Source organism: Hemitrygon akajei, chromosome 31 (assembly GCF_048418815.1).
Source record: "Hemitrygon akajei chromosome 31, sHemAka1.3, whole genome shotgun sequence".
Taxonomy (NCBI): Eukaryota; Metazoa; Chordata; class Chondrichthyes; order Myliobatiformes; family Dasyatidae; genus Hemitrygon; species Hemitrygon akajei.
In genome coordinates this window covers 17,518,577-17,544,200 of record NC_133154.1, presented here as the reverse complement: position 1 = coordinate 17,544,200, position 25,624 = coordinate 17,518,577, and the positions used below count along the sequence as shown (strand labels likewise).

The window sequence follows — 25,624 nt, the reverse complement described above, 5'->3', positions numbered from 1 at the left end:
AATCAGCAAGGGAACATAGAACATAATACAGCACAGGAGCAGTCTCTTTGTCTCACAATGTTGTACTGCACCAATTGAATTAGTAATCAAAAGGCCAACTAAATTCATCTCAAAAATAGCGAAAAGGCAAAATAAAGACTCTTGTCTGAATGCATATTTGTACAAGGATGAGAGAATTAATGGTAAATAAATGGTCAGATCTAATAGCTAATACAGATCCACACTTCTGAAGTGGCCAAGGTTAGGAAATGAATATTTCAAGGTCTTTTTCTTTTATAAGAGAGGTAGAATAGAAAAAGAAGATAGTCCTGATATCAAAGAACAAGATAAAGGCAGTAGAGTGAAATTACTTTTGATCAGAAAATTGAAAGGTTCACTCATACAACGTAGGACAATTTCAGCTAGTAAGTCAAGGGTCTGGGATCCAGAGTGACATTGCAAAGTGGAGAGTCTAAATCATTCATTTTTTAAACAAAAACAAGCAAGTCCAATTGGCAGACTGGACAATACTATGAGTGTGACCTAAACAAAATTTTATACAGCTGCAACATGACTTCCCATATTGTACCGGGTGCCTTGACCTATAAAGACAAACCTACCATATGCAGCTTTTACCACCCTGTTCACCTGTGTTACTGCTTTTAGGGAGCTTGAGACTTGTGCCCCAAGATCCCTCTATATATCAATGCTCCTAAGAGCCCTGCCATTCACTTTATATAGACAAAGGGGTAGGGAAGCAAGCAAGATTAGGTAGATTTAACTGCATTTACTTTAATGAAAGGAACATCATAGCTAAGGTGGATCAGCATGCAGAATTATGATAATGCACTACTCATGGAAAGATGGTTGAGTGAAGAGCAGGAGTGGCAGCTCAGTGTTCCAGGGCATAAAGGTTTTATCTACAGCAGAGGGGTTGCAAAAGGGGAGGGGTGTAGTACTACTGATCAGGGCAAGCATTATAGCAGTGCTTAGGGAGGATACATTGGAGACATTAGCCAATGAGGCTGTAAACATAGAACTTAGAAATAAGAAAAGGGCCATTGTTTTCAACTATACATTTCCCAATGGTCAGCAGGACCCACAAGACCATATATGTAAGTAATCACAGTAAGGTGTAAAAACGATAAGGTCGTGATAATGGAGTTTTAACTATCCCAATATTGACTAGGATTGCCTTAGTATAAGAGGTTTAGATAGGGTAGAATTCTTGAAAGTTCATTCAAGAGGGGTTTTAAAAATAGTATGTTGAGAGTCCTAATAGGAAAGAAGCTATTCTTGACCTTCATGGTGGACATGGCTGTATGTCAAAGTAGTCAGTGAAAAAGATAAGGTTGGTAGTGGAATTCAGGTCTTAAATTGAAGGAGGGCAGTTTTCAGTAGTATAAGGCAAAATCTGGTGTGAGTTTGAAATGATCACAATGCCAATCTAAACTAATTGCATCTGCATACACGTGGTCCACCTCCCTTTGTTCCTTATCTGTTCGTGTCTGAATCAGAATCAGGTTTATTATCACTGACATATACTGTGTCATGAAATTTGTTTTCTAATAGCTGTACAGTGCAAGACAAAAAATACTATGAATTACAATAAATATATTTTTTTTAATTAAGTAGTGCAAAAATAGTGAGGTAGTATTCATGAGTTCATTGTCTGTTCAGAAGTCTAATGATGGAGGGGAAGAAACCGTTTTTAAAACATTGAATGTCTGTGTGTTCAGGCTCTTGTACCTCCTCTCTGGTAGTAATGAGAAGGCAGGTCCTGGGTGTTGTGAGTCCTTAGTGATGAATGTTGTCTTTTTGAAGATGTCCTCGATGGTGTAAAGGCTAATGCCCATGGTGGAGCTGGCTGAGTTTAAACGCTTCTGCAGCATTTCCAATCCTGTACCAGACAGTGATGCAACCAGTTAGAATGCTCTCCATGGTACATCTGTAGATGTAAAGTCTTTGGTGACATACCAAATCTCCTCAAACTCCTGATGAAATATAGCCTCTTACATGTCTTCTTTGTAATTGCATAATATGCTGGGCCCAGGGTTGATCTTCAGAGATGTTGACACCCAAGAACACAGTCTGCTCACCTTTCCACTGATGATCCCTTGATGAGGATTGCTGTGTGTTTCCTCAACTTCCTCTTCCTCAAGCCCACAATCAATTCCATGGTCTTATTAACATTGAGTGCAATATTGTTGTTGCAACACCACTCAACCATCTGATATAGCTCACTCCTGTACACATGCTCTTCACCTTCTGAGATTATGCCAACATTGATGAATTTATTGATGGCATTTACAATGTGCCAAGTCACACATTCGTGTGTAGCGAGGGGCTAAGCATGCATCCTTGAAGTGCTCTGGTGTTGATTGTCAGTGAGGAGATGTTATTTCCGATTCACACTGACTGTAGTCTCCTGACGAGGAAGTCAAGGATTCAGTTGCAGTGGGAGGTATAGAGGTCCAGATTTTGAAGCTTATTGATTAGTACTGAGAGGGTGATGGTGTTGAGCACTAAGCTGAACTAAATAAATATACAGTGATCTGATGTTGGTATTACTCTTGTCCAGGCGATATAAGGCTAAGTAGAGAACTAGTAAGATTGCAGCTGCTGTAGATGTATTGTGGCAACAGGCAAATTGCAGCTTGCTTGGGCAGGAATTAATTTAACCAACCTTTTAAAGTACTTTATCACAGTAGATATGAGTGCTACTGGGCAATATTCGCTGAGGCAGCTCACTCTGCTTTTCCTGGGCACCAGTACAATTGATGACCTTTTGAAGTTGGTGAGAACTTCCAACTGCAACATCTCCTTTATACTTTTCTTCTCACTGTAAACTTATGCCTTTTTGTATTTGACGTTTACATCTTGGGAAAAAGACTGAGAGGGACAGAGAGTGGTCAGTACAGAAATTTGTCCTTCCATACTGACCTTTTTGCCCATCTGCACAAATCCCAGTTGGCCACATTAGGACTTTATCCTTCTATGCCTTGCATATATAACTACCAGTCTAAATCTCTCTTAAGCATAGTGATTTTACCTGATTCCACCATTTCCTCTGGATATCAGATCCACTTTAAGAGCTCTTTCCTCTTCTCGTGCGTCTATATCCTCTTGTTTTTGATGCCCTTAATATGGAGACAAGATTTTGACAGTGTACCCTATCCAGGCTTCTCTCAATCTTAATATACCTCATTCAAGTCAACCCTTAGTCTCCAACATTCCAAACAAAGCAATCCAAGTTTGTCCAGCCTACTACACTCCAGTCCAGGCAACATCCTGGTGAACCACTTCCGCACTGTTTCCATTCTTCCTTTAGTGTGGTGACTGGAGCTGCACAAGGTACTACAAACATGACCTAACCAAAGCTTCATGCAGTTGCAACGTGACTTCTAATATTATACTGAGGTCCCTGACTGATTAAGGCAGGCGTACCCACGAATGCTGTCCTTACCACCCTGTCCACCTGTGTTAAACAAGAGAAAATCTGCAGATGCTGGAAATCCATGCAACACACACAAAATGCTGGTGGAACTCAGCAGGCCAGGCAGCATCTATGGAAAAGAGTAAATGTTTCGAGCTGAGACCCTTAATTAGGACTGGTGAAGGGTCTCAGCCTGAAACTGTTTACTCTTTTCCATAGATGCTGCCTGGCCTGCTGAGTTCCTGCGGCATTTTGTGTGTGCTACTATCCACCTGTGTTGCCACTTTCAGGATGCAATGGACTTGCATCCCAAGATCCCTTTGTGCATCAATAGTGCTGCGATTCACTACATACAGGTGATCCCTGCATTATGGGAGTGTGATTGAGTTAATAGAAAATGGAGTGTTTTGATTTTTCCATAACATAAAACAATGCTGTTCGCGCATCCATATTGAATTACGAGTTGATTTTTAAAAAATTGTTTCACTTGATTTATTTACTTTTCACAAATTCCAGAGATAAATTTTATTCTGGATCTCACAGATATGGGTGATTTGTGAATTCTTTAAGGGTAGATTTCTATGATCTGAATGGTTTTAATACAGCTATTACCTGTACGTCCCTTCTACATTTGACCTTTCAGAATGCATCGCCTCACATTTCTCTGGATTAAACCCTTATCTGCCCTTCCTCCTCTCAAGTTTCCATTGGTCTTTGACAGCCTTCCTCATAATTTCACAAATCTTTCACTAATTCCACTAATTTTAATGTTTTCAGACTACCTATATTTTTGCCTAAGTCATCAATAGATGTTAGATGTTACAAACAACTGAGATCCCAGCACTGATTATTGCAGGGTACCACTGGTCAAAGGCCTCCAATCAGAAAAAACAGCCCTCTCCTCCCATGCTTCCCTCTGTATACTGTGGTCGATCTCATCTGGGAACTTATCCACATTAACTGATTTTCAAGACATCCAACACAAACACCAGAATATTTGCATACCACTCCCAAATCTGACCATCATCCACGTCCTTGGTGACTACTGATATGAAATGCTTATTGAGGTCCTGACCCACTTCTCTGGCTCGAGTCATAAATTCTTTCCTATGTCCTTCAGTAGATCTACCCTTTCCATAGCTACCTTCATGATTCTAGTATACGTATAAAATGCTTTCAGATTCTCCTTAATCTTACTTGTCAAGGATATTTCATGGCTCCTTTTAGCTCCCAAAATTCTTTGTCTTTCTCTGCTTCCTTTATACAGTATCCCTCAAGGTCCTTGTCCAATATCAGCTTCCTAAACTTTACATATGCTTCCATGTTCTTTTTTGACTAAACTTGTCATCATTGGCTTTCATCCTGACAGGAGCAGGTTGGTCTTAAATTCTTATCACCTCGCCTTCTAAAGACTGGTACATGTTAGATGTGGGTTTTCCCCAATAATGCCACTTCCAATCTTTTTTCAGTTCCTGTCTAATAATGTGATAATTAGCCTTTCCCCAATTTAGCACTTTTACCAGAGGACAAATCTTATCCTTGTCCATAAAGATCTTAAAACTTGTACAATTATGGGCACTGTTCCCAACATGCTCTGCAGCTGAAACTTTGATCACTTGGGTAGGCCCATTCCTCAATAAATGCTTTAGTACTGCACCATCCCTAGTAGAACTATCTATACATTAGAGCATAGAACAGCACGAGCCATAGAATGTACATAGAACATTGCGCAGCATGAGCCATTTTGGCCTATGATATTGTGCAGACCTCATAAAAACCTACTCCATGATTAATCTAGCCCTTCCCTTCTACACAGCCCATAAACAGTTTTTCTTACATCCATGTGCCTACCTAAAGAGTCTCTTAAATGTTTCTATTCTACCAGCCTCTACATTTCAGGCACCTGTCACGGTCTGTGTTTAAAAAATATTATCCCCAACATCCACTTAAACTTTCCTCCACCTACCGTAAATAGATGTCCTCTGGTATTGGCCATTGCCACTCTGGGAAAAAGTTGCTGACTGTCCACTGTGTCTATGCCTGTCATGATCTATACACCTCTATCAAGTTGTTTTTTTTATCCTCCTTTCTCACTCTACCTCTAATCCAGGCAGTATCTTTATAAATCCTTCCACCCACTAAAGTTTCCACATCATTCCTATAATGCTGCAACCAGAACTGGACACAATATTCCAAATGTGGTCTAACCTCATAGCTTATGAACTTAATTCCCCGACTATCGAAGACCATCACACCTTATGCTGCTTTAATCACAATATCATTTTGCATGGCAGCTTTGATGGATTCATGGACTTGGACTCCAAGAGCCCTGTGTTCCTCCACACTCCATCCTGCCATTAACCTTGTACTCTGCCTTCCAATTTGACCTTCCAGAGTATATGGCTTCATGCTTTTCAAGATTGAATTCCACCTGCCAATTCTTTGCCCAGCTCCACATCCTGTATATGTGTTGTAGCCCACGACAACCTACACTAGCCACAATATCAGTAACCTTCTTGTCATCTGCTAACTGACTAAGCCACCCTTCCACTTCCTCATCCAAGTCATTTATTAAATCACATAGAGCAGAAGTCCCAGAACAGATCCCTGTGGCACACACCTTAATCACAGACCTTCAGGCAGAATATATCCACTACCACCCTTTGTCTTCTGTGGGCATGCTGTTTTAAATCCACAGAGCCAAGTTTCCATTGATCCCATGCCTGGTGACTTTCTGGATGAGCCTAACAAGGGAGGGAGTCTAGTCAAATACCTCACTGAAATCCATGTACACCACATTCACCAATCCACGTTCCTCAATTTGTTTTACCACTTCCTCGAAACACTCAGCTGGCTACCCCTAAAGAGACTTTGCTTCTGCAAATGCTCATAACTCCTGTCCCTAATAATTCAACCCATTAGTTTGCAAATTGTTTTTCAAAACTCTCCTGGATGCACTGATGAATTCTGCTTCATCTAAGCAGAGTAAGGGAGTCCCAGTCAATATTAGGGAAGTTAGTATTCTTGATAACTAAAACTTGTTTTTAACATCTGCCTGCATATCTCTTCCTCTAGTTACCTCTGACTATCAGGAGGCCCATAGTGTAGGTCCATCATACAGATTGCAACTGAGTTCTACCTGTGTTATCTTGCTGAATGAGCCCTCCAAGTGATGACATTAATGCAAACCTCTCTGTCACATGTGAAACATACATGCCCTAGAATGCTGAGCTGACCAGACCTGCCTTTCTCTCAATCATTTTTTTAATGGCTACAGTTTCATAGCTTGAGGTATGATTAGGCTCAAAGCTAATCTGCTTTACCCATTGTACTGCATGTATTAAAATAAATAGAAGGGACAGGTAGCTTAGATGCAGTATTGTGCCATGAGAAGGGATTTATTGGTGATTTTGTAGTTAAAGGATCAAAATATTAAAGTTTTATTCAAATATAGTTTGTTAGAAACATTAGAAAGCATGAGGCACGAGGTCATGCTCATCAATTGGAAAGCTACATTAAATATGTCCGTTAACTAGCAATGGCTAATGTTTTCTTAAAAAATATTTACAGTTTACGAGTGTGATGGAATACTTTCCACTCGTCTGGGTGAGTGCGGCTTCAGCAATACTCAAGAAGTTTGACACCCTAAGTTTGAACATAGCAGCCTGTTTGATAGGCACCTCATCCACAAGCATTCACCACCAGTGCATGGTAGCAGCTGTTTGTACTATCTACAGGGTGTACCGCAAGAACTCACCAAAACTCCTTAAACAACATCTTCAAAACCTCTGCCAATTAGGACAGAGCAGGCAGAAACAACACCACATGGAAGTTGCCATCCAAACTGCACACCATCCTGACTTGGAAATGTATTGTCATATCTTCACCACTGGGTCAAAATCTTCGAGCTCCATCCCCAACAGCATTATGGGTACATCCATACCTGGAGGATAGCATGGTTCAGGTAGGCAGCTCAGCACCAATTTCTCAAGGACAATTAGGATTGGTAATTAATTTGCTTACAAAGCCCACATCCATAAGGCCATAATACATAGGAGCAGAATTAGGCTATTCTGCCATGCCATCATGGCTGATCCTGCATCCAGACTTGAATGGATATATATGTATTTTTCTTTTTAAAGAAGATAGAAGAACAGGTGCCACAAGTGTGCCAGTCAGGAGAAGTTGAAGGTAGATTTTGCTCAAAGTAGTGACACCAAAGCCTGAGGTTTGAGAAAATTTCAGTTTATCAAGGCAAACAGACTTGAGTTTGTATAGATAGAGGAAGAGATTAATGTGCACCCACTAGACTGAAGTAAGGTATTAAATTGGTTGAGTAGGGGTTTACTTTGAGAGGAACTAGCAGAGAAATTTTGTTGCATCTTTGTGGACAAAGACATGGCAACCCACCTGGAGATAATGAAGATCAACAGCTCTAAAGTAAATGAAGCATGCAAAGAAATCAGTGTTCATTTGGAGAAATTGATGGGAATGAAAGATGATAAATCCCTGGGATCTGGTGACCTTCAGACAAGTGGATGCACTAATTGTCATCTTCTGAAATTCCGTCAATTCTTGTGTAGTTCCTGCAAATTGGAAGGTAGCAAAGATAACCTTTAAAGAGAAAGTTAACAATTTTTAGACCAGTTAGTGTGGCATCATCATGGTAGGGAACACGTTAGAATCTGCCATGTAAAGTGGTAGTGATAACAATACCCTCAAATAATGAGAACAAGTGGGGAATTGACAGGAACTTGAGAATTGGAAATCATATTTGACAAAGTCGTGTTAGCTTCTTGAGGAGGTAACTAGATAACCAGTAAATCTTGTGTTTTTAAATGGTGTGAAAATGGATGGGCTCGTCTCAGAGGGACCCTTGTGTCCTTGTTCAAAAATCACACAGTTAATTAGCAAGTAGTTATTAGGGACAATAAAGTGAGAAATTACTGGAAATCACAGGTCAGGCAGCATCATTTGGAGAGAAACAGTTAATGTTTCAGGTTGATGATGAAGGGTAATTTACATGAAATATATAACTCTGCTTTTCTCTCTGTAGATGCTTCCTGACACAAATATTTCCAGCATTCCCCATTTCATTTCTCATTTCCATTTCCTGATTTCCATTTATCATTGACCTTTATTGCAAGACAATTTGAATATAAAAGTAAGCATGTTTTGTTCCAATTATATAGAGCAGTAGTGAGATTACAACTATAACATTATGTTAAGGTCTGGCTTAACTAAATGAAGGATACATTTATAATGGGGGGATTCCACGGAAGTTTACCAAATTAATTCCTGTAAGTGGCAGATTTGTGAAATGAGAAATTAATCACATTGATCCTGTACTGTAGTATTTAGAAGATCAAAGTGTAACCTTGTTGAAATCTGGAAAATTCTTAAGAGAATACCTTAAAACCCTGCAGGTGCTGAATCTGAAATGAAAACAAAAATTGCGGGTTAGGCAGCTTCTGTAGTTTAAAGTTTCAGTTTAAAAATCCTTCAACAACACCCACATGGAGGGTCTGCAACATGAAGCGTTAACTCTTTGTTTCTCCATAGATGCCCACATGAGTGTTGCTAGCATTTTGTTTTTGAATTCTTGAGGGGCTTGGCAGCATGGAATTGGAGTTGATGTTTCCCCTTGCTAAGGTGTCTAGAACCAGGCGACACAGACTGGGGGAAAATGGGGTTGGCATTTAGAAAAGAGAGAGTGTAATAAATCTTTAGGACTCTCTGACCAAGATGGACATGGAGGCTGAATATATTCACAACAGGTCAATAAATCTTTAAATTTAAAGATCATAGGGTTAATGATTATCCACGATCTTAATAAATGGAAGAGCAGACACGTGCTTCTCCATGCTATGGTCGTAGATTTTTGTGTTGATGGCATGGAAGAATCTGTGCCTGTTCTGGGTAATTTGAGTTGCTGACCCTTCTGTGGTATTTCTACCCACCACCTGTTCCTTAGGTCACAGGTTTTCTGTCGTCCTTGGCCTGAAGGAGCTTGTGGAGCTGTTTTCTTCTTGAGAAAGTGCTGGAATTTCCAATCCAAGCACACCTCACACCTCTGGATAATTACCCTGCATTTCAGCAGCCAAAAATCTCTTCGTAGGTATTGGTCATCAGAACTAGAACCAGGTTTAATGTCACTGGCAAATGTTGTGAAATGTGTTGTTTGCAGCAGCAGTACAGTGCAATACATTAAATACTGTAAATTACAATAATATACACATACAATTAAATAAGTAGTGCAGAAAGAGAGCAGAAACAGTGACGTGATTAGTGTTCATGGGTCGGTTCATTGTTCAGAAATCTAGAGGTGGAGGGGGAAAAGAAATGTAAGACATAGGAGCAGAATTAGGCCGCTCCACCATTCCATCATGGCTGATTTCTTAATCCCTCTCAACCCAATTCTCCTGCCTCCTTGTAATCAATTAAGAACATATCAATCTCCACTTTAAATATGCTCAATGACTTGGCCTTCACAGCCGTGCCACAGATTCAGCAGACTCTGGCTAAAGAAATTCCTCCTCATCTCTGATCTAAATGGATGTCTTTCTATTTTGAGACTGAGCCCTCAGGTCCTAGACTCATCCACTATAGGAAATATCCACTGCACATTCATTCTATCTAGGCCTTTTAATATTGAATAGGTTTCAATGTGATTCCACACCCCCCCCCCCCGCCCCTTCTTCTCAACCCTAACAAGTACAGGCCCAGAGCCATCAACACTCCTTATACGTTAACCTTTTCATTCCAGGAATCATTCTTGTGAACCTCCCCTGGACCCTCTCCAATGCCAGCACATCCTTTCTTGGATAAGGGGCCCAAAACTGCTCACAGTACTCCAAGTGCAGTCTGACCAATGTCCTATAAATCCTTACCATCACATTCTTGCTCTAATACTCTACTCTTGAAATGAATGCCAATACTGCAATTGCCTTCCTTGTCTCTGACTGAACTTGTAGGGAATCCTGCACAAGGACTCCCAATACACTATATTCCATCGGCCACTTCTTTACCCATTCTCCCAATTTGTTCAAGTCATTCTGCAGACTCCCTACTTTCTCAACACTAGCTGCTGTTCCACCCATCTTTGTATCGTCTGCAAATTTTCAATGGTTCCATTTAATATCAGGGAAATTATACAATGTACAACCTGAAACTCTCACTCTCCACAGACATCCTCAAAGCAAAATGCCCCAAAGAATGATAGACAGAAAAAAAATGCAAGAACCCCAAAGCCCCTACCCTCTCCCATGTACAAGCAGCATTAACCCTTCCCCCTCCCCACACTTATTCCAGTTTAAGCAACAGCATTCCCACCACCCAGTATACAAGCAACAGCAAAGCCCCCAAAGGGAGACCATGGACTACAGTGAATCAAAAAAATCTGTTCATTCCAACATTTCAACATCTCTTAGGCTCTCTCTCTCACTGACAAAGGAGAGACAGATATTGCACCTTCCACAGTGAGAGAGGAGACAAACAGTTACTGTTTTGATGTTCCAGTCAGTCTGAAGTGTTTTTTGTTATTTCGCGTTTCCTGACTCTAGAATCAACAACAAACTCTCATTCACCATTGAGAAAGAGAAAGCGATCGATCACTGAGTGCAGTACAGAGGCCCCCAACAGCTGCTCTCACTATCCTCAATGTTCCGGCTCCCACTGCACTTCGATTCACGACACTGGTGAGAATTCACGTCCGCAGGGCTGCACAAAGCCGCACCTGAAAATGTTGGAAACGTGGCCGATCAGGGAGCTCCAAGAACGCCAACATGCTGCCATGCCAAACCGCAGTTTGAGAGCCGCTGTAGATCAAAGACCCTAACAGGGCCTCAGCTACCCAGAAAAAGAAAGTAGAGACATTAGAAGAGGAAGAAACCAATTATGTCATCCACATTGTTCACATATAAAGAAGTGGTCCCAATACAGACCCTTACAGAACACCACCAGTCACTGGCAGCCAGTCAGCCAATGCTCTATAGATGTTAGAATCTTTCCTGTATATATTATGGGACCTTATCTTGTTGAGCAGCTAACCATTTTGTCAGGCAAGAATTCTCCTTTAGGAAACCATGCTGACTTTGGCCTTCTTTATCCTGCGCTTCCAAGTACCCCAAAATGTCCTTAGTAATAGACTCTGATATCTTCCCAACCACTGAAATCAGACTAGCTGGCCTATAATTTCATTTCTTCTTCCTTCCCTCCGTTTTTAAAGAGTGGAGTGACATTTTCAATTTTGCAGTCCTCCAGAGCCATTCCAGAATCAAATGATTCTTAAAATATCATTACTAATGCCTTCACAATCTCTTCAACTCTTGCTTTCACAACCCTGTAGAGTAGACCATGAAGAAGCTCTAGAAGCTGTTCATAAGATGTTGAGTGTGTGTCTTCCAGGCTCTTGTACCCCATCTCTGATGGTAGTAATACGAAGAAATCATGTCCTGAGTGATGGGGATCCTTAATGATGAATGATCGATACTGAACACTTCAAAAGGTGATGTCTACAATGGAGCTCATTGAATTTGCAACCTGTGCAGCCTTTTCGGATCCCGTGTAGCGGCCCCTCCATGCTGGACAGACATGGTGACTTATGGGGCAGTACAGATGCTGTGGGCACTGTGGTCCTGTTGGTGAGGTTACTTGTGAGATGCTTTCTGAAAAGACATACCTGTTCTGGGTCTTTGAGATTTTTCTGTAGCTGCCTGTGTTTTAGCACCGGGCTGATGGTGATAAGTGGATTAGATGGTGGTCATTAATATCTGTCATGGCAAGGGAAAAGCGTACATCACTTGGATGATATAATTGAAGAGTTTTCGTAGCTGGCAGACAGCAACATCATGTGCAGGAACCCTCACACTCGTTAGGAGCACTCTACCATTTAACAAACTGGAAAGAGTGCCAGGACTCCTCCACTCCTGTGTTGGTTTGTTCAGCATCTGTTCACTTGTCACTGGGCCTGCACAGATAGAATTGACTGACCATTGCAGAGCATTAAGCGTGATCCCCTGTATAAATAACAATCCTCCATTGGAGTTCAAAGTAAATTTAATGTCGAAGTACATATATGTCACCTTATGCTACCCTGAGATTAATTTTCTTGCTTGCATTTACAATAGAACAAAGAAATACAATAGAATCAATGAAAAACTACACACACACACACACACACACACACACACACACACACACACACACACACACACACACACACACACACACACACACACTCACACACATGCAAAAGAAGACAGTGTGCAAGTATATAAAAAAAAAGACAAATAATAACAACAATAAATAAATAAATACTGAGAAGATGAGTTGTAGAGTCCTTGAAATTGATTCCATATGTTGTGGAATCAGTTCAGAATCTGAATCAGGTTTAATATCACCGGCATGTGTCATGCAATTTATTAACTTAGCAGCTGCAATGCAATACATGATAAATATGGAAAAAAAATAAAGCAATTACAATAATTATCTATGCTCAGACCCAACTTAACGCTGAGGGTGTGTTCCTCAGGTGGAGTGCAGGGTCAGTGTTGTGCAGGGTCAGTGTTGTGCAGGGTCATTATAAAATTATGTAAATGAACAAACATGCCTGTTTTTTTAAAAAAAGCAAACCTGAAATGTATGTTATTTTATGTATACCCAGTAATTCTTGGAGTAGCAAGCACGCAAATAGACCTAATCTGGACATAGGTGGAGCAGCAACACATCGCAGCAGCGGTGGAGGGAATTGGGTGGTGGTTACATCTTAGAGGAGGGTACTCTGTGGGTACTCCTCCAACTTCGGTTTCTTCTTCAAGTAGCTGTCGAGATTTGACTGCCTTTTAAGTTTCCTCTCATGAAGCGATTCTCAGTAGCAGGAAGTCATGTTGAGAACACCTCTCTTTGCCTTATTGCTTCGGTCCCAGTCAGGGTCATTATCAATGATCACTGCAAATTTCAAAGAGGTGCCAGCATTAATCAGACACTCACCAGCTTCCAAACGCTGTATTGCTTGCAGTTTCACATCCATGCTAATGCTTTTCCTAGACATCTTAGATGTACTGCCTTCACTGGAAGTTGCTGACCATTTTCCAGACATTATGGGTGAAAAAAATGGAATAAATTGGCAAGGGAGCAAAAATGTTTATGTACACGGGGGAGGCAGAGCGTGAACTAATATGTGATTGGTTGTGAGTGCCTTAAAGCGTATGTAAAGTGCTCTCATTGGCTGATTGAATGTTATGGTGCTTCCTCTTGAGAGGTTTTAAGTGTTTAGTATGAAATTTTATCATTAAAAAAAAAATTCAATAAAGAATTGAATAACCGTGTTGTAACATCAGCGCTATGCAGGGTGTGTGTGTGTGTGTGCATTTAAGTGAGTGACGTTATCCACACTGGTCCAGGAGCCTGATGGTTGAAGGGTAAGAACTGTTCCTGAACTGGCTGCTATAGGCCCTAAGGCCACCTTCCCAATGGCAGCAGTGAGAAAAAAGCACGGCCTGGACAGCGGGAGTCCTTGATGATGGAAGTTGCTTTCTTTTGACATCGTTCCTTGTAGTGGTGAGGAATAAGAGTGATCAGTAGTCAGGTTATTAAATGTGATGGTGATCAGAAACCTCTGCAAATCATAGGGGAAATTAGTACTTAGACAACTGTTATAAATTCTTTTGATCTCTTAAGTTTATGTTAGTACTGTTGCATTGTCCTGTAAAACTAGCATTCATCTGGAAGTTCCCCTCCTGACTTGGAAATGTATTGCCATTTGTTCACTGTCAAATTCTTGCAGTTCTGAACAGCATTGCAGGTACATCCACACCTCAAGGACTACAGCTGTTCAAGGCAGCTCACACCACCTTTTCCAGCAATTAAGTTTTGGCTCAGCCTGCAAAATCCAATTCTTTTGCATGAATAAAGAAAAATTGTCCCAGTTTTCACACTCTACATACCATTCCTTTCTCTCTGCATTAGTTTGTTTTTTTGTAAGATTCTGCTCACTTGCGTCTCCTGTCAGTTGGTCCACCTGGTCTCCCAATCTGCCTGCCTCTTTCCTCCTCGTTCCTTTTTCCCTAATCTAGCCTCTTTGACCTTTGTGCTATCTTGTTTCCCTCTAGCTTACCCACTGCTGGGAATGAAGCATTAAACTTGTACCTAAGAGGGTACCACTTCTTCTCTTTGTATATTGAAAGTACCCTTCCCCGGTAAGAAGTGGTGCCACTGAAATTTACCAAGTGTCGTGATATAAACATATAAAGTGCCAGTGGTGCAAGTGCTGGTGGAAGAAAGGTTTCTAAAGGGCCACTGCTTGCTAGCGTGCTGCAATCACACTTTTAATCCACTGCTCTGATACTTGAGCTCTCCCTCACTTCTGTGTCCTCTTATCTTCCCCCAGAAATGCTCACACTGCCAGGAGCCTGGCGCTACCCTGGGCTGCTACTGCAAGGGATGCCCACTCAACTATCACTACATCTGTGCTCTGGAAGCAGGTAATTATGGTGAGGACCGGGTGGGTGATGGTCTTGATCACAGGTTGAGAAGTTGGTCTGCCTGCTAGGAAAGGCATGCTTACAGTGCAGCTAGAGCAGCCCGAGACGCTGCTAAAAGGCTGTGAGACTGTGGAACCGATCTAAATTAAATGAGTCCCACACTGCTCCTATACAGCTCAGTACAGGTCTTGTCATATGGTACATCTATTCATGACTATCGGCTCCTGTAACATTGCCAATGCACAGACTGTCATAATAAAGTACCATTCAGCCCATCTTTATCAAATTAGCTTAGAGCTATTGTACTTAATCTGATATCCATAACTTGCATGTTCCTCATCCTCCTGTACTACAGCTGGGCCAGTGGGGTCAGAGATCTAGTGGCAAAGGTAAATTGAGTGTCTTTTTGTTAATCTGGTGAGAAGAGATTCTGGTGATAATGTTATGAATCTGAAGGCAGTGGCATTATAAAATTAGGAAAACATAGTTTAAAGAAAAAAGGAAGTTGTAAAAGAATTATAGCATAAAAAAACTATTGTAGGTGTATGCAAGTACCTGGATAATGATGCTAAAAATGGATAGAATAATATTTGGAAACATTTAAAACAATGATGAAGAGAATCCGGGAAAAGAGTAATAAGATTCTCCTACCTATAACAGTGTTAATGAATGAAGGATTAAAATAGGAAGAAAAATCAAACTAGGCAGACAAAGTATAGAATTAAATTACTGGAGGATACAAAGTTCTCTATAAATGCTACAGGTCAAATAAAAAATAACGATAGCTTACAAGATTGACCTTGAAATGGTAGTAATATTAATAAGTTACTGGTAATAGGCAGGATAGACAGATGTGTTGTTGGTACCACATATGAAAGAGTAAGTAGTTTTATCCAGGGTAGACAACACAATGGATGTGGTGTTGGAACAACACCCAAAGGATATTTAAGTATTTAAATTAGTAAGTAGAGAAATAATTGATAAAAGTTAACCAGACTTGTTCAGGTCTACTATATTTGCATATTGAAAGAAGGTAGGACATAGTTGCTGCCCATATCCTATAAATGTTAAAGCAGTCATGTCTGAGGAATGATGAACAACTGATGTGATTGCCATAGTTAAAATGGGAAATAGAACCAACAAACACTTAAAACCTGTTAGATTAAAACTGATGACAGGAAAAATAATTAAAATGGGTTTTTAAAAATATTAATAACCAACAAAGATGCAAACAAAATTCAGGAATGAACAGAATAGGGAAATAAAATTGAATGAGATGCAGATCACTATAGCTGGCAAAATGGGGCATTGTTTTTTAAGAAATGTGAATGAAAGTCTAGTTCCTAGAGAGAGGACTGAAGAGTAGAGAAGTACTGTTAAACATAAAAATTCTTTAATGATCATTTACTGTCCTCTGAATAGTTCTGGGTTTTGTATTTAAACCTATGTGGAGACAAAAGTGAAGATGCTTTAAATAAAAGATTCACATGAGCAAGCAGAATGAGACTTTTCTGGAGTAAGGGCACAATAAGGAATGAACTAACAGAGGTCTTTAAGATTATGGCAAACGGTAGCATAGGTACAGAAAGGGAGTTTTGTTTTTGTAAACATCATACATTGGGAGAGAACTTTGAACAAGATTCTTCACCAGATTGCTGAGGGGTCTGGAAGTTGCTCCTGTAGGAGTGTCCAAATAAAAAGAAAAATAGATGAACACACGATTGAAAGGTATGTTGTCCTATATGGAACATAAAAGCCTGCTGTAGAACATTTGGCCAAAAACACTCCCAATTCCAAATATTTAGTGTGACACTCCTTCAGTTTCTATCCTCCTGGGCTGTACCCTCCCAGCTTCTAACTTTAGTTTGTTTAAATTTAGGAAACCACAGCAGTTTAGCGGTTAGTACAACATACTTCGGGCTCAGGGCATCAGAATTCATTGTTCAGTTCCTGTGCCATTTCTGTGTCCTTCCCATGAGCCCAAGGGTTTCTTCCAGGTGCTCCGGTTTCCTCCCACATTCCAAAGACATACTGGTTAATAAGTTAATTGGACCTTGTAAGTTGTCCTGTGATTAGGCTAGGGTTAAGTAGGTGGGTTGCTCAGCAGGGCAGCTTATTGGGCCGAAGGGCCTATTTCATTCTGTATCATTAAGTAAAGCTTAAAAGAATGAACTCTTCCCTGGGATTCAGAATTAGCTTACACCATCTCATCACAATGTTTTTCTCTTTCAGATTGCTTTCTGAATGAAGAGAATTTCTCCATGAAATGCCCCAAACACAAGGTAAGTAATTTCAACCTGGTAATCTTTATTCCACAATGGGAGACAGCTGGAGGATGAAGCTCTGTGATCCTTCCCCACCTTTCCCACCACTTCACCCCAGGGCAGATCCATCATGGCTTGGATACGGAGGTGAAAGACAGGTGTCACAACACTGACCATCTTCCTGTCCTGTGTGAACAAGTTATCTGTGCCACCCCATCAGTATGCTTCCTAGTTTGTGCAATGCTCTGAGTCTTGGGATTGATTCCTCCATGTTTCGGATGTCGGGGGAGGGTGTTTTGTCAAGAGCCCCTACCCAGGAGATGTACCTGCTTCTGGGAACATCTTTTGGCTTGCTCTAACAAAGAGCTGTAAGTAGTTCTTTCCAGTGTGTTTATCCAAAGTTTTCTCTCAGTTCTCAGTGGTTCTCACCTGATTGTAATTGTTCATTAGATATTCCCCTGCACCCCTATTGCTCTCAAGTCACTCTTTGGCATATTAAACACAAAGGCACAGGAGGATCTCAAAAGGAGGGATAGAAGGGTCAGGCAGCATCTATGGAGGGAAATAGACAGTCAACCTGAAACATAATTTATCCATTTTCCTTCATTGATTCTGTCTGATCTACTGCATCCCTCCAGTGTCTGTGTGTTGCTTCAGATTTCCAGCACTTTCAGCCTCTCATATCTCCTCTTGCCTTATGAAATTTGTTTCATTCAGCCTTTTGAAATTATCCCTCGTTGTTTCAACTTCTCAAATAAAGACCTCCATCAAATCTCCTCAAAGCTACTTGTAGCCTTTGTGGTAAATCTGTGTTGTGCCTTCTACCAGGCTTGTGTATCCATAAAACTGATACTACGAATTGGCCACAACACTGTAGCTCAAGCCATGCTGGTGGATTATTTTCCTTTCATTATACTCCCTGGCTTTTGTCTCCACATTCAGCCCAACGAGTGCTCCATCGTTCGATCATGGCTAATTTATTCTCAACTTCTCCCTGTAAAACATTGATCATTGCAGGGTACCACTGGTCAAAGGCCTCTAATCAGAAAACCAGCCCCCTACCTCTACCCTCTGTCATCTATAATCAAGCTAGTTTTGGATCCAGTTTACCAGCTCACCATGTGACTTAATCTTCTGGACCAGCACAGACTTCTGCATTTCACCTGTGGCTAGAAAGGATACAAAGATCCCAGCCATCTCCTCCCTTGGTTTCCTCAGTATACTGGGGTAGAGCTCATCTGGGAACTTAGCCACATTACTGTTTTTCAAGACATCCAATGCAAACACCACCTTAATATTAATACAGCCTAGAATATTTGCAATCTACTCCCAAGTCTGACCATCAGCCACGTCCTTGGTGAATACTGATGAAGATCAGACCACATTTTATGAGTAATTAATGCAGAAAACCAGGTAATTGCAAAGGGTTCACAAACTTTTTTCTTGCACTATTCATAATGTCACCATATACAATTCTGAGATTCGTTTTCTTGTGGGCATACACAATAAATCCAAATCCAGTAACCACAATAGAATCAATGAAAGACTGCACCAAACAGAGCAGGCAACCAGTGGGTAAAGACAGCAAACTGTGCAAATACAAAAGAAATGATATTCATAAGTAAAAATGCAATAAACATGGAGGACATGAGATGAAGAGTCCTTGAAAATGAGTGCATCACTTTCAAGTGTGTGTCTTCAGCCTCTTGTACCACGTCTCTGATGATAGCAATGAGAAAAGGGTATGTCCCGGGCGAGGGGGTTCCTTAATGATGGATGCTGCCTTTTTGAGGCATTGCTGCTTAAAGATGCCCTGGATGCTGGGGAGGCTGGAACTGGCTGAGTGTACAGCTTTTTCCAATCCTTTTAACAATTGCATTTTTAAAAATTGACACCATATTCTGCATTCCATTATTGCTTTCCCCTTGTACTATCTCAGTGTATTGTGCTATGAAATGATCTGTACGGATGACATTGAAAACCGTTTTCACTGTAACTCAGTACATTTGACAATGCCGAACTAATTGCCTCCCACCAGCCTGCGTCATGTGTTACAAAGGAAGGAATGATTTAAATTGCAGGGCTTTTTTCTCTCCAGCACAGGGCTACAAAAGGTAGCAGTACAGAGCAGTCGGAGCGAGGCTGAGCAGAGGCCTCCAATTCTCCACGGACACAGCACAAGCAGGTGAGCAGGCCATGAATAACTCGTGAAGAAGGGGAAAGCACCAAGTAAATTTGGGAGAGGAATGAGGAAGCAGGTAAATTTTGGCAGATGACTTTAGGAGGCAGTTTGTGGGTGTGCAGTTTGCTGGGTGCAGAGTGAGAGGCGTCAAGAGTACAGAAGCTGTGTGTGTGAGTTTGGAGGTTGAGTGGGTGTGCTGTTATAAGAGACAGGCGTGATGTTAGGGTAAGATGAAGAGCAGGGGTTGATCAGTGGGAAGGGGCACCCATGCGGGGTTATGAGGTCACAGCAGAATCATCTGATTCCTTTTTTTTCCTGGCTTATTCCCTGCAGGTCCTCCTGTTGAAAGACGGTGAATCCGACATGATTCTGGTATCGGACAGGGTGACTCCATGGGTGTGTCTTCAGCCCCGGACGCCCACTGTTTACTGCAACCACAAAGAACTGCCGGTTAAAGGACTTGGAGCAAAAATAACCCTGGACCTGTGCGCTTGCAGCCCCGATATCTTGAAACCACAGGGCAGTGAACAAAACAACAAGAAGACATCCTGACTGGAAAGGGTGGGGTATCCAGGGTGGGGATAGGGGGGATTCTACTGAAACCACCCCCTTCCCCCTAACCTTGCAGAGACCCAGAGCTGAGACCTCGCACCCTGGATCGTTCTTGGCTCAATCTTCTAATGTAAATGGCTTCAGTCTGAGAGGATGGACTGCCTAGATTCTATATTTTATTTTTTATTTTAAATATATCAGTGACTCTTGGTTTTCAAATACCTTTTTTTCCTGTTTCTCTGTCCCTTCCTCCTCCATTGGCTGACCATGGCAGGACAGTATAGTGGTGAGAGCTCGCCCATGTATGTTCAGTGTTATTTTGGGTGTTTTATTCAATATATATATATTATATTATATTATATATAGTTATTAAATTGTTTACAACAGTAATAGAATTTGCTGATGATTGTGCATTGGTCCCTGTTGGATGCGGCCAATAAGACCCAGGGTCCAGATTTTGCTACCTATCCCTGACTCCCCATGTCTTGGCCTTAGATGTGTATTTCTGATGTGACAAAGCAAACTTGTACTTCTTGTCATCATTTCCAGACGTTGATGGGGCTGAGTCTGCAAAAGTATGTCCAGTTTTGGTCAATCTACACTAGAAAAGGTAGAGGAGATTTGCAAGGATGTTGCTGGAACTCGAAGGACCAGGTTATGTTGGAGGTTGAGCTGTTGGATCTTAAGAGAATAAGGGGTCTTCTTTTAGAACCATAGAAAACCTACAACACAACATAGGTCTTTCGGCCCACAAAACTGTGCCGAACATGTCCTTAGAAATTACCTAGGGTTACCCATAGCCCTCTTATTTTTCTGACCTCCATGTACCTGTCCAGGAGTGTCTTAAAAGACCCCATCGTATCCACATCTACCACTGTCACCAACAACCCATTCCACACACACACCACTCTTTGTGTGAAAAACTTACCCCTGACATCTCCTCTGTACCTACGGCCAAGCACCTTAAAACTTTGTCCTCTTGCGCTAGCCATTTCAGCTCTGGGAAAAAGCCTCTGACTATGTACACGATCAATGCCTCTCATCATCTTGTACTCCTCTATCAGGTCACGTCTCATCCTCTGTTGCTCCAAAGAAAAAAGGCTGAGTTCACTCAACCCATTCTCATAAGGCATGCTCCCCAATCCAGGCAACATGGTTCTATGGTTTCTGCATCCTTCCTATAGTGAGGCCAACAGAACTGAGCACAGTACTCCAAGTGGGGTCTGACCAGGGTCCTATAGAGCTGCAACATTACCTCTCGGTTCCTAAACTCAATCCCACGATTATGAAGGCCAGTGCACTGTATGCTTTCTTAACCACAGAGCCAACCTGCACAGCAGCTTTGAGTGTCCTATGGATTTGGACCCCAAGATCTCTCTGATCCTCCACACTGCCAAGAATCTCACCTTTTAGAGGTGAATAAAATTATGAAGGTCATAGTGTGAATGCACACAATCTTTTTCTTAGGGTTGGCTAATCAAGCACTAGAGGTGATAGGTTTAAGGTGAGAGGGGAAAGATATAATAAGAACCAGAGAGGCAACTTTTTTCACCCGGGGGTGTTCAGTCTATGGAATGAGCTGCAGAAATGATTAAGGCAGTTACATCAACAACATCAAGCAGGTGCATGGAAAGAAAAGGTTTAGAGGGATATGGGTTTGGTCAGCATGGACTAGTAGGGCTGAAGAGACCATTTCCTCACTCTATAATATTTTTATAGTACAAGACCAACAGTGATTTAACAATGAGACAGATTGCTCAAACAGTTACTGTAGGGCCAGGTGTTTTATAACTGGTTAAATATAGCAGGGCAGAAATAATTAGTATGAGATCCTTTTGAGGGAGTCTGATCAGAATATGATTAAAGTTTTACATTCAGTCTGAGAGTGAAGGCCATATCCTGAAGACAGTGACATGGGTGTGAATGGAGTTAGGTGATAGTGGATGGAAATTAGATATTAAAAGTCAAAGTGGGAGATAAGCAGTGCTCGTAATGAATGAAATACTGCATTATTCTCATCAAAATATGTAAAAGGGAAAAGCTAGGCTAAATTAAAAGTTAGTAATGATAAGAATAGGGGTTGTGAGAACTTTAGAAAACAACAGTGACTAACTAAGAGAACAAACAGTCTGCTGGAGGAACTCAGTGGGTTGAGCAGTTTCTGTGGGAGGAAAGGAATTGTCGACATTTCAGGTCAAAACCCTGCATCAGGGCTGCAGATTTCAGCATCAGCTGTCTCCAGTATTCTCTAAAACTTTGGTAACTGAGGATGAGAGTAAGCCACCAAGAAATGTAACGGTCTGAGTAAAGGAAGGGACTGGCAAAAGTAAGTGCTGGTCCTCTAGTAGTAGAAGTGGGAATTAATGGCGAATAAGGAAATGTTAAATAATTTGTATTTGTCTTCACACAACCTCTAGCTTATCATGGATATTTGCTTCTGCTGAAAGGTCATCAGCCTGAATTATTAACTCTTTCTCACTACGCGATGCTGCCCGTCCTGAGGATTTCCAGATATTTCTGTTTTTATTCTTAATTTGAGGTACCTGCTGTTTTTTTTTAACCTAACGTTGGTCCTGGGGTCCATCATAAAGAAATAGTAGCAGCGTGCCTAGAAAATGATGTTGCAGTTAGAGTGAACATGGACTTATGAAAGAGAAATAGTATTTTTATAATGTTGATTTTGTTCAAGTTGTAACCACAAAGTCAGTGTGATCATCTAGATTTCCCAAAACAATCCACAGAAAGATTTGTTCATGAGATCACTTTAAGGGAATATCAAAGACTAGCATACTTACAAAACCATAGGGATGAACAAGTCACTTCTAGATTGTTCATGATCGATTGAAGTAAGTTGCAAGGAGGGTACAGAGTGCTGAACATAGCACTGATCTTCTTTAGCTTCACTTGATAAATTCCTGTTTTAAGTATGGCAGTGGAGTTAAAAATGTCAGTTGATGTTCCTAAAGCAAAAGTTCTGGGGGTGGGGGAGGGATTGTTCACTGGATGGATGTTGTGAGGTTGTTTCCCTCAGCAAAGAATCTAAAATCAGAGTATATAGTCTCAGGATAGGAGGACCCCCATACAAGATGGACGAGAAGGATCTTCTCAGGTTTCTGAATCATTGTAATTTTTCATCTTACCACTGTGGATGTGGATTCCCAAGGACAGATTGGAGAATATCATAAAATGTATGATGGACACATTCCCCAAAATGGGCATCAGGGAGGAAATCTGGAATTGCTCTGCACAGATATCTGTAAGTGCAGTCTAGATCAATGAATGGGAAATGGCCAGAGAAAATCAAGAACAACCTCACACTCAAAAGTCAGGAATTGATTGTGAACTTCAGGAAGGAGAAGTCAGAACACACTTTAGTTCCCATTGAGGGGTCAGTGGTAGAAAGGGTGAGCAGCATGAAGATCTTGAAAGATATATCCTGGGCCCAACATGTTGATGCAACCACAAAGAAGACATACTTGCAACTCTACTTAGGAGTGAGGAGATTCTGTTTGTCACTGAAGACGCCAACAAATTTTTATGCATGTTCAGCGGAGAGGAATTTGATGGTTTGCATTACAACCAGCTCCATCAGAAGTACAACCCTCCTCACCATCGAGGACATTTTCAACAGATGGTACTTCAAGAAGGCAGCATCCATCACTAAGAACTCTTACCATCCAGGAAATGCCACCTCCTCATTGCTACCATCAGGAAGGAGGTACAGGAGCCTGAAGACCTGTACTGAAAAATTCAGGAACAGCTTCTTCACCTCTGCCATCAGATTTCTGAACCATCCTTGAACACTAACTACGTTTTTTTTCGTAACTTACAGACTTTTTGTATCTTTGCTGCAAAACAAATTTCACACCATATAAGTCAGTGATGATTGAGCAGCTGTGATCTGTGCCTGCTGCTCCTGTTCCTATTTCTAATTTCCATTTTCCTGCCAATCATCTCAGTCAGACTTTGCCTCCCTGTTCCTCAGCCTGTAAGGCTGGACTCTGATGAGCTGGTTGATTTTTCCTTTAGGATGACAACTTTGAAGATGGCTGCAGCTTTCAACGAGTAAAAGCCAGAGTAGGACAGGCCAACTCCAGGAAAGAATGAAGAGTCCTCCCTTTCTGCGGTTGATGGGTTAAATGTGGAGAAGAACCCAAGAGGGAAAAGTCGGCAAAACTCACTTCTGAGTCCTCTGAGGTCAGCTGTGATCAGCAGCCATAGGGTAGGGCACTATCACATTTGCTGATCAAATCTACAAGCTGAAGGGGGTAAGTGGTGATCAGCAATTGGTGACCCATCACACCGTTGGATGTGCCTGTACTGTACCCTGCAGGAAATCCTCTGGTCTTGCACTGCTAATGGGTATCATCACTTCGTGTGGGATGGGAGCAGACGCTCAAGTTCACGAATAGGAAAGGTTCAGAGGGATCTAGGCAAATGGAACGAACTCGGGTCTTATTCTTCAGCACTGATGAGTTGGTCTGAAAGGCCATTTTCCATGTTTTACTAATCTTATGATTGGTGCCTGATCATCTTGAACCAGAAGAGGGTCTTTGACTGAATACCACATACATATATGGTGGACATGCTCTGGGCTTTGAGGAGAGAATCCGAATTGTGTTTACCTGTTCTACGCAGATATCCAAGTACAATTCAATTTAATGGGTGGGAAATAAAGCTTCCCCATCAATTCTGGTCAGACAGGGTTATTCACTCTCCCAGGTTTATGTTGAGCATAAAACCCTTTGGCAAATCCAGTGGAAAGTACAAGTGCAGAAGAGAGGTGACTTCGCAGTCAGAGTAGGCACCCGGATTAAAATCTCCCTGTAAATGGATGTCGTCACCACATTCTGTTTGAGACCATGTTCTGCAGATTAATAGCATCTGCATCCAGTTGGAAGCAGCCTAACCTAATATCTTTTGATCTTTAAAAATGTATTCACCTCCAGCTTGAATATATTGTGACGGAGCCTCCAATTTTGTCTTGGCCAGAGAATTCCAAATTTCACCTAGAGGGTAGATTCACTACCCTCTAAGTGAAAATGTTTTTCTCATCTCTGCCCTGAATGGATGCCTTCTTTGAGTCTGTGAACCCTGGTTCCAGATATCTCAGTCAAAAGGGAACACTGTAAGACCATAGGTCATAGGAGTAAAATTTAGCCCATTGAGCTGCACGCCATTCCATCATGGCGGATTTATTATCCCTCTCAACCCCATTCTCCTGCCTTCTTCCAGTAACCTTTGCTGCCCTGTTTAACCAAGAACATAACAACTATACTCAACATATAAATATACTCAATGACTTGGCCTCCACAGCTGCCTGTGGCAATGAATTCCACAGATTCACCACCCTGTGGCTAAAGAAATTCCTTCTTATGCCTGTTCTAAATAAATGTTCCTCTAATGAGGCTGTGCCCTCTGACTCACCCACTGTAGGAAACATCCTCTCCACATCCACTCTGTCTAGACCTTCTAATATTCAATATGGTTCAATGAGATACCTCTTCATTCTTCTAAACGCTAACGAATACAGGCTCAGAGCCATCAAATACTCCTCATACATTAACCTTTTCATAAACCTCCTTGGGCTCTCTCCAACGCCAGTACACCTTTTCTTAGAAAAGGGGCTCTAAACCGTTCACAGTACTCCCAAGTGTGGTCTAACCAATGCCTTATAAAGCCTCAGCATCACATTCTTGCTCATATTCTAGTGCTCTCAAAAATAAAG

At 41.4% G+C, this 25,624-nt stretch overlaps 1 protein-coding gene across 4 annotated transcripts in view; it reads left to right on the top strand.

Moving 5' to 3' along the window:
- Positions 1–20,865, top strand: part of tcf20 (transcription factor 20) — a 66,744-nt gene extending 45,879 nt beyond the window's left edge. For 3 of the 4 annotated variants that reach the window (XM_073033565.1, XM_073033563.1, XM_073033566.1), the window contains 4 exons: positions 14,805–14,898; positions 17,131–17,180; positions 19,261–19,347; positions 19,678–20,863. In XM_073033565.1, the coding sequence (XP_072889666.1) occupies positions 14,805–14,898; positions 17,131–17,180; positions 19,261–19,308 (192 nt within the window). In that variant the 3' untranslated portion in view covers positions 19,309–19,347; positions 19,678–20,863. Of the gene's footprint in view, positions 1–14,804; positions 14,899–17,130; positions 17,181–19,260; positions 19,348–19,677 lie in introns of all 4 variants that reach the window. The other variant, XR_012096867.1, reaches the window with a different exon arrangement.
- The last annotated feature ends 4,759 nt before the right edge of the window (positions 20,866–25,624 follow it).